The 13,475-nt window shown below is 44.1% G+C and overlaps 1 protein-coding gene across 3 annotated transcripts in view; it reads left to right on the forward strand.

The window, feature by feature from the left end:
- The window catches only part of BRIP1 (BRCA1 interacting DNA helicase 1), a 126,605-nt gene that overhangs the window by 36,526 nt on the left and 76,604 nt on the right, over window positions 1–13,475 (forward strand). For all 3 annotated transcript variants that reach the window (XM_060693237.2, XM_087890098.1, XM_087890101.1), the window contains 2 exons: window positions 7,427–7,720; window positions 11,357–11,578. In XM_060693237.2, the coding sequence (XP_060549220.2) occupies window positions 7,427–7,720; window positions 11,357–11,578 (516 nt within the window). The remainder of the gene's footprint in view (window positions 1–7,426; window positions 7,721–11,356; window positions 11,579–13,475) is intronic.

Raw genomic sequence — 13,475 nt, forward strand, 5'->3', positions numbered from 1 at the left:
TTTAGGCAGGGATTTTTGCCAACACTGGCCTGAAAGGGCTGTTGTTTGGGTCAGGGGGTCTCCTCCACCCCTGGTCCTTGACATACGACCACAAAAGACCACCAGAGTTCAAGCGAGTCGATTTTCTTCCTGTCTTGCTTTTTCAAGGCCCAACTTTCACAACCATAGGTAGCTATGGGGAACACAATAGAGTAGACTCACCTACATAGGATAGGATAGGATAGGATAGGATAGGATAGGATAGGATAGGATAGGATAGAATAGAATAGAATAGAATAGAATAGAATAGAATAGAATAGAATAGAATAGAATAGAATAAGGTAAAGGTTCCCCTCACACATATGTGCTAGTCGTTCCCGAACCTAGGGAGCGGTGCTCCTCTCCATTTCAAAGCCGAAGAGCCAGTGCTGTCCGAAGACGTCTCCGTGGTCATGTGGCCGGCATGACTCAACGCCAAAGGCGCACGGAACGTTGTTGCCTTCCCACCAAAGGTGGTCCCTGATTTTTCTACTTGCATTTTTTAATGTGCTTTCGAACTGCTAGATTGGCAGAAGCTGGGACAAGTAATGGGGAGCTGACCCTGTTACGCAGCACCAGGGATTCGAACGGCTGAACTGCCGACCTTTCGATCAACAAGCTCAGTGTCTTAGCCACTGAGCCACTGCGTCCCTTTTAGAATAGAATAGGCAATAGCAATTAGAATAGAACAGAACAGGAGCAGAATATAATAGAATAGAATAAGAGCAGAAGAGAAGAGAAGAGAAGAGACATGATAGCAGTCTTTCAATATCTCAGGGGCACCTGAGGGCAGGAGAATAGAATAGAATAGAATAAAAGAGAATAAAAGAGAACAAGAGCAGAATAGAATTAGAGCAGAATAGAATAGACTTTATTGTCACTTTAAATGTCACATCAGTTTAAAAGCGGAGAGGACCTACGGAAAGCTGTAAAGAACCAAAACTGGATGGAACCAACAGATTTTAGGACACTACCACCATCACAAATATGCAAAGCATCTGAATTTTGATCACGTGACCCCGGGGATGCTGCAAAGGTTGTAGTAACTCTGAAAAACGGTCCTAAGTCACCTTTTTCAGTGCCATTCTAACTCTGAATGGTCAGTAAATGAACTGTTGTAAGTCGAGGACTACCTGTATTTCCTTAAACCATCTGCCCCACAGACTGGTTCCTAACTAGTCCCCCTTCTCTAGGTGTTCCCCATTGGGTCAAACGCGCCTACCAAACATTCCATCAACGGGCGCTTTATCCTAGTTTTGTCCGCTCGTGTGCCCAGCCACGTGCACCTAGCGATATCTTTCCTCCCTCTTTCCTGAAAAAAAGCCGACAGGAGCATCGACTGTAATATCACACGGCCTGCTTTGCGTTCCAGTTTTTCTGTCCGACTGTAGAGCCGAGGCCAAGATAGCATGGTATGTAATAGACACCCTCCGTCAGCTGTTGTCCTCCTCGCCGGCCGACAAGAGGCTCATTCATAAGCCTCCCTTTTATCCTTAGCGGGGTGAATAAGTAATTATTCCATATCGAGAAGAGCGGCTATTTGGAAGCCTCTATTGAATGTGGCAGGACGACATAATGAAACCTGCCATTTCTGGCGACCTGAGAGAGGAATGTAACAATTCTAGCACAGACGGTAACTTTATCCAGATGGACGGCCCGTTTCTTTGGCACGTCAACCGGCCTTTTCTCCCGCTGACTGGCAGCTTCTGAAGGGGTTGCATTGACGTCCGTTCTAGCCTGCATTGTCATTTTTTAACGGCAGACAAGCTCCAGTGGGAGCAGGCGGTAATTTGAACCCACTTTTCCATAGAGCCGAGGCGAAGAGATAGTTGATCCTGACTATTGTAGCATAACGCACCCAGTGACTTAGCATTTGCTTACGGGGGATAATCTTACTGATTACAATTAAGAGGATGGGGGACGGGGGCTTGGGGGGGGAATTTGGACAGGAATACTGTGTGTCTGCTTCTCCGTGTCAGTGTGACATTTTTTTTTACGCCGGTTAGACGATGTCGTCTCCCTGTCATTGTCCCTGTTATTCTTGGCCTTGTAAGGATCACAGATCAGAGTGAATGCTGGAATATCGGAGAGGGAATAAAATAAAAGTAACCTGGTTCTAAATGTTAATAAAAGAGATCATCATAGATTTTAGAAAGAGCTGGCATGGTCATACTCCACTCAGTATCAAGGATGCAGCTGTAGAGATGGTCGAGAGTGTTAAGTATCTGGGGGTGCAGATAACTAACAATGAACTGGTCTCTGCACACGTCATCCTTAGTGAAGCATGCAAACCAGCATTTGCAATTCCTGCATCAGATGAGGAGAGCACATCTTTCTTCTTCTGTCCTGACCACTTATTACAGAGGCATGATTGAGAGCATTATAACCAATTGTATCTCTGTTTGTTTTGGTGGCCGCAGTGCGTCAAATAGAAAGTCCCTACAGAGAGTGGTGAGGATAGCCGAGAAGATTAGAGGAAGCTCGCTTCCTGTCATTCAGGATACTGCGTATATAAGCGCTATGCGCTTAGAGCTCAAAGCATTGTTAAGAGACCCACACACACCCACTTCACAGTCTGTTTTTGTTGCTCCCCTCTGGGAGGAGGTTTCAAAGTATTTCTAGCAGGACTTCCAGATTCTGTAACCGCTTTGTTCCCTAGGCCGTCCGTCTGATAAACTCGTAAGATTCGTTTTTCTCGCTATGTACATGTACACATCTGAAGTAGACTGTGTTGTTTCTCTGTGTCATAATATAATATATGTGGATATACACATAATTTTGTATTTATTTATTTATTTTGTCCTGTTTATGTAGTGTATATTGGAGGTGGTTGTTTTGACCTAGGCTTCCTTAGAAAGTATACAGCACAATCTTAGTCCCGGCAAACCTCTTTTATTCATATGGCTGTGAATTATTGTCCTTCACAGTCCGAAAGGCTTCTCAAACAGTCTTTCAGGGGAATGTTTACAAACACCCACCTTATCTCCCTTGGAATGCTGCCAGAGAACAAATCGCCACATCCAGGGCAAGGCCAAATTTAGGACAGAGTCAAACAGAACTTTTCCAAAGCTTTAATCGACCAGATGAACTAATTGCTTCCTGCAAAAGCTCACGTCCCGTTCACTCCTCTTTTATGTCTTATGGGAGGGGCCAATCATCTCCAAGCCTTACTCCTGAGTTGACCCTGTTTTCTTAATTGTTCTTGTCTTCTGGCAGCTCTGCGCATGCGCACACTGGGGACAGGCTCCCACTGTTCTTCTGCCCCCTGATGTCAGACTCCTGAGACTCCAAAGGCAGCAAAGAACTACCAGAGGGCCTTGGCCCCCCTCTCTGCCTCCGACTCAGAGCCATCGTCCGAGCCTTCCCCAGACTCCAGGACTGGCCCATGTTCCTCCCCAACCTCCTCACTGTCCGAATCTGCTGCTAGCTCTGCTGGCGGGCCACAAAAGTGGTGACCCTTTGAGAGCTGTAGGCAACAGGATTTCATTTTCATGTGTGCTGATTAGTGTACATTCAAAGTGACCATAAAGTTATTCTAAGTCTTAAGTCATGGAAGGAACCATTTAGACCTGGAGATCAGTCACCAACTCAGGGCAGGAATCGAAATTAAAGCAGACTTGACAGATGGCTGTTTACCTTCTGATTTACAATGTTCAGCCAAGGACCTGTCGCTTCTGTGGGTCATTGGTTCCACAGTCAAATTTCAGGTAGTCCTCGACTTACGACCACAAGAGGGAGGGAGGGGGGAGAGGGAGAGATGAGAGGGAGAGAGGGGGAGGGAGGGAGGGAGGGAGGGAGGGAGAGAGAGAGAGAGAGAGAGAGAGAGAGAGAGAGAGATCGCCAATTACCAGGAGACTCAGAGTTCTAGACCCGCCTTAGACATGAAAACTGGCTGAGTGACCAATCACTAGGAGACTGAGAGTTCTAGTCCTGCCTTAGCTGTGAAAGCCAGCTGCGTGACTTTGGTCCAGTCCCTCTCTCTCAGCCCAACTCACCTCATATCAGGGGTGGTATTCACTTACCTTCACTACTGGTTCGCAAGTGTGAGCGCACGCGCCACCTCCAGGCATACACAGAGGGTCAAAAACAGGATGTAATGACGTCCTGGTGAGTGGGCGGAGCCTCCCGCAGCCGCCGCTACTGATTCGCCCGAACCGGATAGAACTGGCTGAATACCACCACTACCTCACAGGGTTGTTATTGTGGGGAAAATAGGAGGAAGAAGGAGCATTTGATATATTTACTGCCTTGAGTTACTCATAAAAATAATAACGGTGGGATATAAATTAAACAAATAAAAATGAACTGCTCAATTGCTAATTGAGTGATCAATTGACTGCTCCAGACAAAAATCAAAATTCCACACTTGAAGAAGCTGCTGTTAAGATTTCCGAATTCTGTTATTTATAAGCTTTCTTATAAATGTTCTTTGAAATAAGTATTTAACATTGCAATCGTCTGTTCAGGGCTCTGCATTCAGTAGTTTTTATAGCTAGGAAAATGTGCTTAGGTTAGTTTTAACCCATTCAGCATTTTATCCAACATTTCCTGAGCTGCTTCAGCTATAACTCTCTGGCCCATTTCTGGTTTGGTAATTTAATTTTGCTCGTTAAAAATGAAGTGAAGATCTCTCAAACCGCTGTTGCTGAAAATTGATGCTTTGCTGGTTTGTAACTTCGCTGCATTCTGAACTTTGTTTCTTATATTCATTCATTTTTAGCAGCATTTATTTCAGTGTTACTCTGTTGTCCATGTTGTTTGATTCTAAGCGGAGTGACTGTGAAATTGAAATAAAAGCATCTTAAGATGCGTCGGCTATGTAATGTGCTGTTTTGTTTGGAGATTTTTGTGCTCTCTGAAATGTGGTACTCATTGTCAGAAATGCAGGTTAATAGACAATGCTAGGTAAAGGAGAGTAAATTTTTATATTCCCACAGGTGTTCAGTTCAATAAAAATGTAGGTTATTAGGCAATGATAAGAGAACTTATTTATTTTCCCAAGTGATGTTTTCTTTATCAGAATTAAAAAGAAATAAAGTGAAGGGTTATAAATGAGAACAGATGGTACAGCATCTTTATTTGATTGGTATTATTTTTGTAACAATCACAGAACCAGTTTGGTATAGTGGTTAAGGCATCAGGCTCGAAACCAGGAAAAAGTGAGTTCTAATCCCGCCTTAGGCATGAAGACTGGCTGGATAACTTTGAGTCAGTCACCAGGAGACAGTGAGTTCTAGTCCTGTCTTTGCCATGAAAGCTGGTTGGGTGACTTTGGGCCAATCACCAAGAGATGGAGAGTTGTAGTCCCGCCTTAGGCATGAAACCTGGCTGGATAACTTGAGCCAGTCACCAGGAGACAGTGAGTTCTAGTCCTATCTTTGCCGTGAAAGCTGGTTGGGTGACTTTGGGCCAATCACCAAGAGATGGAGAGTTGTAGTCCTGCCTTAGGCATGAAACCTGGCTGGATAACTTGAGCCAGTCACCAGGAGACAGTGAGTTCTAGTCCTATCTTTGCCATGAAAGCTGGTTGGGTGACTTTGGGCCAATCACCAAGAGATGGAGAGTTGTAGTCCCGCCTTAGGCATGAAACCTGGCTGGATAACTTGAGCCAGTCACCAGGAGACAGTGAGTTCTAGTCCTATCTTTGCCATGAAAGCTGGTTGGGTGACTTTGGGCCAATCACCAAGAGATGGAGAGTTGTAGTCCCGCCTTAGGCATGAAACCTGGCTGGATAACTTGAGCCAGTCACCAGGAGACAGTGAGTTCTAGTCCTATCTTTGCCATGAAAGCTGGTTGGGTGACTTTGGGCCAATCACCAAGAGATGGAGAGTTGTAGTCCCGCCTTAGGCATGAAACCTGGCTGGATAACTTGAGTCAGTCACCAGGAGACAGTGAGTTCTAGTCCTATCTTAGCCATGAAAGCTGGTTGGGTGACTTTGGGCCAATCACCAAGAGATGGAGAGTTGTAGTCCCGCCTTAGGCATGAAACCTGGCTGGATAACTTGAGCCAGTCACCAGGAGACAGTGAGTTCTAGTCCTATCTTTGCCATGAAAGCTGGTTGGGTGACTTTGGGCCAATCACCAAGAGATGGAGAGTTGTAGTCCCGCCTTAGGCATGAAACCTGGCTGGATAACTTGAGCCAGTCACCAGGAGACAGTGAGTTCTAGTCCTATCTTTGCCATGAAAGCTGGTTGGGTGACTTTGGGCCAATCACCAAGAGATGGAGAGTTGTAGTCCCGCCTTAGGCATGAAACCTGGCTGGATAACTTGAGTCAGTCACCAGGAGACAGTGAGTTCTAGTCCTATCTTTGCCATGAAAGCTGGTTGGGTGACTTTGGGCCAATCACCAAGAGATGGAGAGTTGTAGTCCCGCCTTAGGCGTGAAACCTGGCTGGATAACTTGAGCCAGTCACCAGGAGACAGTGAGTTCTAGTCCTATCTTTGCCATGAAAGCTGGTTGGGTGACTTTGGGCCAATCTCCAAGAGATGGAGAGTTGTAGTCCCGCCTTAGGCGTGAAACCTGGCTGGATAACTTGAGCCAGTCACCAGGAGACAGTGAGTTCTAGTCCTATCTTTGCCATGAAAGCTGGTTGGGTGACTTTGGGCCAATCACCAAGAGATGGAGAGTTGTAGTCCCGCCTTAGGCGTGAAACCTGGCTGGATAACTTGAGCCAGTCACCAGGAGACAGTGAGTTCTAGTCCTATCTTAGCCATGAAAGCTGGTTGGGTGACTTTGGGCCAATTACCAGGAGACAAAGAATTCCGGTCCCATCTTAAACCATGAAAGCCGGATGGGTAACCTTGGGCCAGCCACTTTCTCTCAGCCGTAGGATAGAAGCAATGGCAACCCACTTCTGAAAAACCTTTATCCAGGCATGTCAGAGTTAGTTGCAGCACACACAATCAGACAATTCAGCAGGATTCAAAACTTCTTTATATACATAACAACACACAAGGCCTACGATGCCCTTGTAGGTTTTTCCACGTTGTAGAGAAGAGGACTAGCAAGTACAAATACAGCACAAAATGGAGAAGGCAAAATGGAGGAGAGAGAGAAGCTAGTGCCCTCAAGTTTATATACGGAACAGTTAAGCCACGCCCAGGCTCCAAACTGTCTCTTATGTCCCCATACAACAAATACTATGTTTCAGTTACCAAACAGTCCCCCATTGGCTGATCTGTTGCTATGCCCTATTCCAGTTCATGAATATACTGACAAGGCAGACTTCAAAAACTGGACATAACTAAATGGAACAAAAAAAAAACCCATTTGATACGTAATGAAATGTCGAATTGAAATTTTAATTCCTCTTTGAAAGTTTGCAATCAGATGAAAAGGAACTTTTTCTAGAAGGGGAAAAAGATTGCCAAATTAATACCTTTAAATGGGATTTTGTTTTTCCCTAGTTACAGCCTTCCAGTCCCTGCACGACGTGTTCCTGCTCCGCCATCGAGCAAAACGCCAAAAATGCTGCTGAGGCCAAGAAGGAGAACGAAGGGAAGCCAGCCATCCCCAAAATATTTTTTGGCACCCGGACTCACAAGCAAATAGCTCAGATTGTGAAGGAGCTGCACAGGACGGGCTATTCAAGCGTTCGCATGACCATTCTGTCAAGTAGGGAGTATTCCTGCGTCCATCCGAGGATCTCCCGAGGCAGCAACAAGAATGAAAAATGTGCAGAGTTGCTGGAAGGAAAAGAGGTGAGTGGTTTCAGAATAACACAATTGGAAGGGATCTTGGAGGTCTTCTAGTCCAACCCCCTGCTGAAGCAGGGAGACCAGATACAGGTAATCCTCGAGTTGCGACCACAATTGAGCCCAGAATGTTTGTTGCTAAGTGACACATTCGTTAAGTGTGTGTTGCCCCATTTTACGATTTTTCTTGTCATATTTGTTAAGTGAATCGCTAAAATTGTTAAATTAGTCACACGGTTGTTAAGTGAATCTGGTTTCTCCCTTGACTTTGCTTGTCAAGTCACAAAAGGGGATCACATGACCTGGGACACTGCAACCGTCATCAATATGAACCAGCTGTCAAACTTCCGAATGTAAATCACGTGACCAATGATCATAAATGTGAAAAATGGTCTAAGTTGGCTTTTTCAGTGCCGTTGTAACTTCAAAGGGTCACTAAATGAACTGTTGTAAGTCGAGGACTAGCTGTACTATTTCAGACAAAGGGTTAGGGTTAGTGACCCTTCGAAATTACAATGACATTGAAAAAGGTGATTTGTTGACCGTTTTTCATGCAACTGTTGCTGCATCCCCCTGGTCACATGATCAAAATTTGGATGCTTGGCAACGGATTCATATTTATGACGCTTGCAGTGTCCTGGGTTCATGTGATCCCCTTTTGTGACCTTCTGACGTCAATGGGGAAGCCAGATTCACTTAACAATCTTGTTAATAACTTACTAACTGCAGTGATTCTCTTAACAATTGTGGCAAGAAAAGTTGTAAAATCAGGCAAAAACTCACTTAACAAATGTCTCATTTAGCAAAATAAATTTTGGGCTCAATTGTGGTCTTGAGTTGAGGCCTACTTGTAAATAGAAGGCAGTTAGGGTAGATGGCTGGCTGGGGAATTCTGGGAGTTGAAGTCCACCCGTCTTAAAGTTAGGAAACTCTGGATTAAGATATTAGATTTAGCACTAGGGTGACCCAGATTGTACTTTATACTTAGTTAGGAAAACTCGCTGTCTGATTTTGGGTCAGTCACTCACTCTCAGCCCAACTGACTTCACTTTGTGAGGCAAAAGATGAGGAGGAAGGAGCATTAAATTAGAAGAGAAGAGAAGAAAAGAGAAGAGAATCTTTATTGAGGCTAGACTAGACTAGAACAGAATAGAAGAATCAAATCGAATCTTTTTAAAAAAAATATATGTTTTATTGGTACATTTTTTCATTAAAAACATAAAAAATTCCATGTCTATCTGAACAGCATGTTGTCTGGGCATAATTAATTGTAAGTAAAGGTACAACAAGAACCATAATCATACTAGTAATCTTAATAAACGTATCAATATCAATCGTAAAATAATAAAACAATTAGTTTATCCATCTTGCAATATTTTCAATACGGAATTTTATTATCTCTTTGAATTCTTTTTAAATTCTAACCTCTGTTTTTGTTAGTCAACCATTGGTAAAATATATCCCATGTTAAAAAGTATTCTGTTTCTTCCTTTTCTTTTATCTTAAGTGTCAGTCTATCCATCTCAACACATTCTAATATTTTTTTTATTACACTTTCATCTGTCTGGACTCATCATTTTCTCATTGTTGTACAAACACTATTCTTGTTACTACATGCAAAATTAAATATTTATTCCCTTTATTATAATGTTCTGGTAATAGTAGTAGAAATATTTCTGGTTTCAAATCTGTGTGTTGTTTTATCATTTTTTCTAACCAAATAGATATTTTAGTCCAGTGTTTTTTTGCCTTTGGGCATGTCCACCACATATGATAATATGAACCTGGTGTCTGATTATGAATCTTTATTGTAACTTTAAATATACACTAATCAGCATACATTGAAATGAAATTGCATTGCATTCAGCTCTCAATGGATAACCATTATGCATAGACCCACATAGACACACATATGCGATACAGAGAAACATCACAGTCTACTTCAAATGTGTGTGTGTGTATATATATATCACATACACACACACACAGTACATACGGACGGCATAAGGAACAAAGCTGTTACAGAATCTGGGAGTCCTGCTAGAAATACTTCGAAACCTCCTCCCAGAGGGGAGCAACAGAAACAGATCATAAAATAGGTGTGTGGGGTCTCTAACAATGCTTTGAGCTCTAAGCATATAGCGTTTATAAGCAGTATCCTGACATACGTTAGATATGTTCGCCACCTTGACTTACTTATAAATTAATAAAGGTGGGATAAAACTCTTACTAAATGAATAAATACATTTTGAGCTCCTATACAAAGAGAAGAATTAATCCAAGAATGACTTCAGTTTCAGTTATCCATCCTGAACTCAGCGGATCCTCATGAAATAAAATATTCAGGTGGACATACTTGACTTATGACCACAATTAAGCCCAGAATTTCCATTCCTAAGCAAGAAAGTTAAGAAAGTTGCTCCCCTTTTTACAATCTTTTTTGCCACAGTTGTTAAGTGAATCACTGCAAATCTGGCTTCCCTATTGACTTTTGCTTGTCGGAAACTGGCTGGGAAGGGTGCAAATGTTGATCGTGTGACCCCGGGATGCTGCTGTTGTGGCCCGCCATCGGCAGATTCGGACAGTGAGGAGGTTGGGGAGGAACATGGGTCAGTCCTGGAGTCTGGGGAAGGCTCTGATGAGGGCTCTGCATCGGAGGCAGAGAGGGGGCCAGGGCCATCCAACAGTTATCAGCTACCTTCGACATCGGAGATAAGTGGGGCAGAAGAACAGCTGGAGCCTGTTCCCGATGTGCGCATGCGCAGAGCTGTCAGTAGAAGGGAACAATGAAGGAGCCTTGGTAGTACAGTGGTCTAAGGCACCCTGTTATTAAGCTGGTTATTAAGACCAGCTGCCTGCAATTACTGCAGGTTCGAATCTCGCCAAGGCTCAAGGTTGACTCAGCCTTCCATCCTTTCTAAGGTAGGTAAATTGAGGACCCAGTTGTGGGGGCAATAAGATGACTTTGTATAAATATACAAAAGGATGAAGGCTATTGCTGAGCACATTGTAAGCCGCCCTGAGTCTCCAGAGAAGGGCGGCATATAAATCAAATTAAAAAAAAAAAAACAATTAAGAAACGGGTCGACTCGGGAGTAAAGGCACAAGGGGACGCTGAATGGCCCCTCCGATAGGGAATAAATAGGAGCAAAAGGGGAGCGGTGTTTGCAGGAGACAATTAGTTCGTTTATTCGTGTGAAGATTTGCTTATCTGAGTTCGTGTGCCAAGTATTTCATTGTACAGCATTGCGCCTGGAAGCTATCGGCTTGGCAACTATCCAAGGACTGATAAGGTCTGTTGTTGCAATTCACCCTTGAAAGACTTTTTGCCGGGACTTTGCTGGATGTGAATGCTAGGAATTCACATTTGCCAAATAAAAAGGTTTTTTTTTTTTTTTCGGGACAAGGAGTCTGTTTCATGATTTGGTGAAGCCTAGATCAGAACAGCTGCAACCTTCATAAATATATGCCAGTTGCCAAGCGCCTGAATTTTGATCACATGAAGATGCTGGTCATTAGTCCCTTTTTTTCAGTGCCGTTCTAACTTCGAACAGTCACTAAAGGAATGGTTGTAATTTGATGACCACTTGTACCCGAAGGTGCGTGGTTGTTCTTTAAACTTCCTCAATTGTCTGCTTCCAGGGGGTGTCTTGTTCCTTTTATCATGGAGCCCACAGGCTTACTGAGCATCTCTCCATACCGTCTGCGGGTAAAAAACACCAGGCTTGGGATTTAGAAGAGCTGGTGAGCTTGGGAAAGAAATTCCGATCCTGTGCCTATTTTGCAGCTCGTGAGCTCATGGCGTGCGCCGAGATTGTGTTCTGCCCTTACAACTACCTTTTGGACTCCCAGATAAGACAAAGCGTAAGTACGAATATCTTGTATTGATTATCTGTTAGTCACAGTTCCGAGCCCAGCCAGTAAAAAACGAGGCCACACCATTGGTAGAACAATTCTCCTTTACTGGTCTCTCTACCGTGTTTCCCCCGAAAATACGACCTACTCCAAAAGTAAGTCCTAGCTCGATTTTTACACTTGCGCCCAATATAAGCCCTATCCCCCAAAATAAGCCCTGATTAAGACCCTGCCTGTCAGTACTGGAAACCATCTTGGACATTGGATCTTCAGCCCTACCACATTTAGTGCTGTGGGAAACTGGGAGGGGGGATTGTATGGAGCTGGGGAGATATGTAGTCAAAATAACATTCTTTTCTCCGAGAGTCAAGGCCACTCTGCCCTGCACCTGGAGGTGTGTGACTGGGAGGCATTGCCAGTTGGGACGGTGCATTGATTGGACAATGTGATGGACATGTGGGTGCTGGAGCAGGGATTTGGACTTTCTTTTGGGTGTGGGAAACCTGGAAGCTTTCAGATTCGGGTTTTCCCAGATGTGCCAATATGACATCTCTCATAAAAGGGAACTTTTGAGGAAACTCAAGCCCCAGAGTTTTCTTTTGTTGGGGGTGTTACTTGGAACCCTGACACCTCCCACTCCAGGGTGCATGGGTAAAAATTAAGCTGGGGGGGTGGGTGGGGCTACCCTACTTACCTTTGGACAGTGGCAGCCAGGCCTCACACACCCCGACAACTGCCTTACTGGCCCATTTCTTCTGCAGCCGGCAAGGCTTTCCTAAAGGCCTCTGCAGCCGATAACAGAGCTCCGGATTGATCAGTTCTGAATCACTGCAGTTGTTAAATTAGTAATACGATTGTTAAGTGAATCTGGTTCCCCCATTGACTTTGCTTGTCAGAAGGTCACAAAAGGTGAACACATGACCCTGGGATACCACGACCATCATAAATATGGACTACTGCAATGCTCTCTACATGGGGCTCCCCTTGAGGAGCACCCGGAGGCTGCAACTGGTGCAGAATGCGGCCGCGCGGGGGATTATGGGAGCGAGGGGAGCTCCCATGTGACACCTCTCCTGCGTGAGCTGCATTGGCTTCCAGTTGTCTTCCGGGTGCGCTTCAAGGTGTTAGTTACCACCTTTAAAGCGCTCCATGGCATAGGACCTGGGTATTTGCGGGACCGCCTTCTGCCGCCGATAGCCTCCCACCGACCAGTACGCGCCCACAGAGAGGGACTCCTCAGGGTGCTGTCAGCCAGACAATGTCGGCTGGCAACCCCCAGGGGAAGGGCCTTCTCTGTGGCAGCACCTGCCCTCTGGAACGATTTGCCCCCAGAGATACGAAGGATATCGGATCTCCGGGCCTTTCGCCGTGCCCTGAAAACTTTTCTTTTCCATCAAGCAGGGCTGGCGTGAACCCCCCCCCCTTTGTTTAGTCTTTTTAGTTTTTTAGTTTTAAATTGTCATGGGGTTTTAAATTGAATTGTTTTAAATTGGGTCAGTTATATAATTTTTTTAACAATTTTAAATTTTGTATCTGCATGTGTTTTAGCTCTAGCTGTTCACTGCCCTGAGTCCACTAGGAGAAGGGCGGTATACAAATTGAAATAATAATAATAATAATAATAATAATAAAAATAAAAATAAAAATAAAAATAAAAATAAAAATAAAAATATGAGTCAGTTGTCAAGCATCTGAATGTAATTCACGCGACCATGAGGATGCTGGTCATAAGTGTGAAAAATGGTGATAAGTCCCTTTTTTCAGTGCAGTTGTAAATATGAAAGGTCACTAAATGAATTATTGTAAATCAGGGATTACCTATACAGGCTGGATGCTAAGCAACCAATTTTTTTTTCATGTGACTGGGAACACTGCATTGGTTGTAAGTGTGAGGACCAGTTGTAAG

This window comes from Pantherophis guttatus, chromosome 1 (genome assembly GCF_059756535.1).
Source record: "Pantherophis guttatus breed Tessera chromosome 1, ASM5975653v1, whole genome shotgun sequence".
Taxonomy (NCBI): domain Eukaryota; kingdom Metazoa; phylum Chordata; class Lepidosauria; order Squamata; family Colubridae; genus Pantherophis; species Pantherophis guttatus.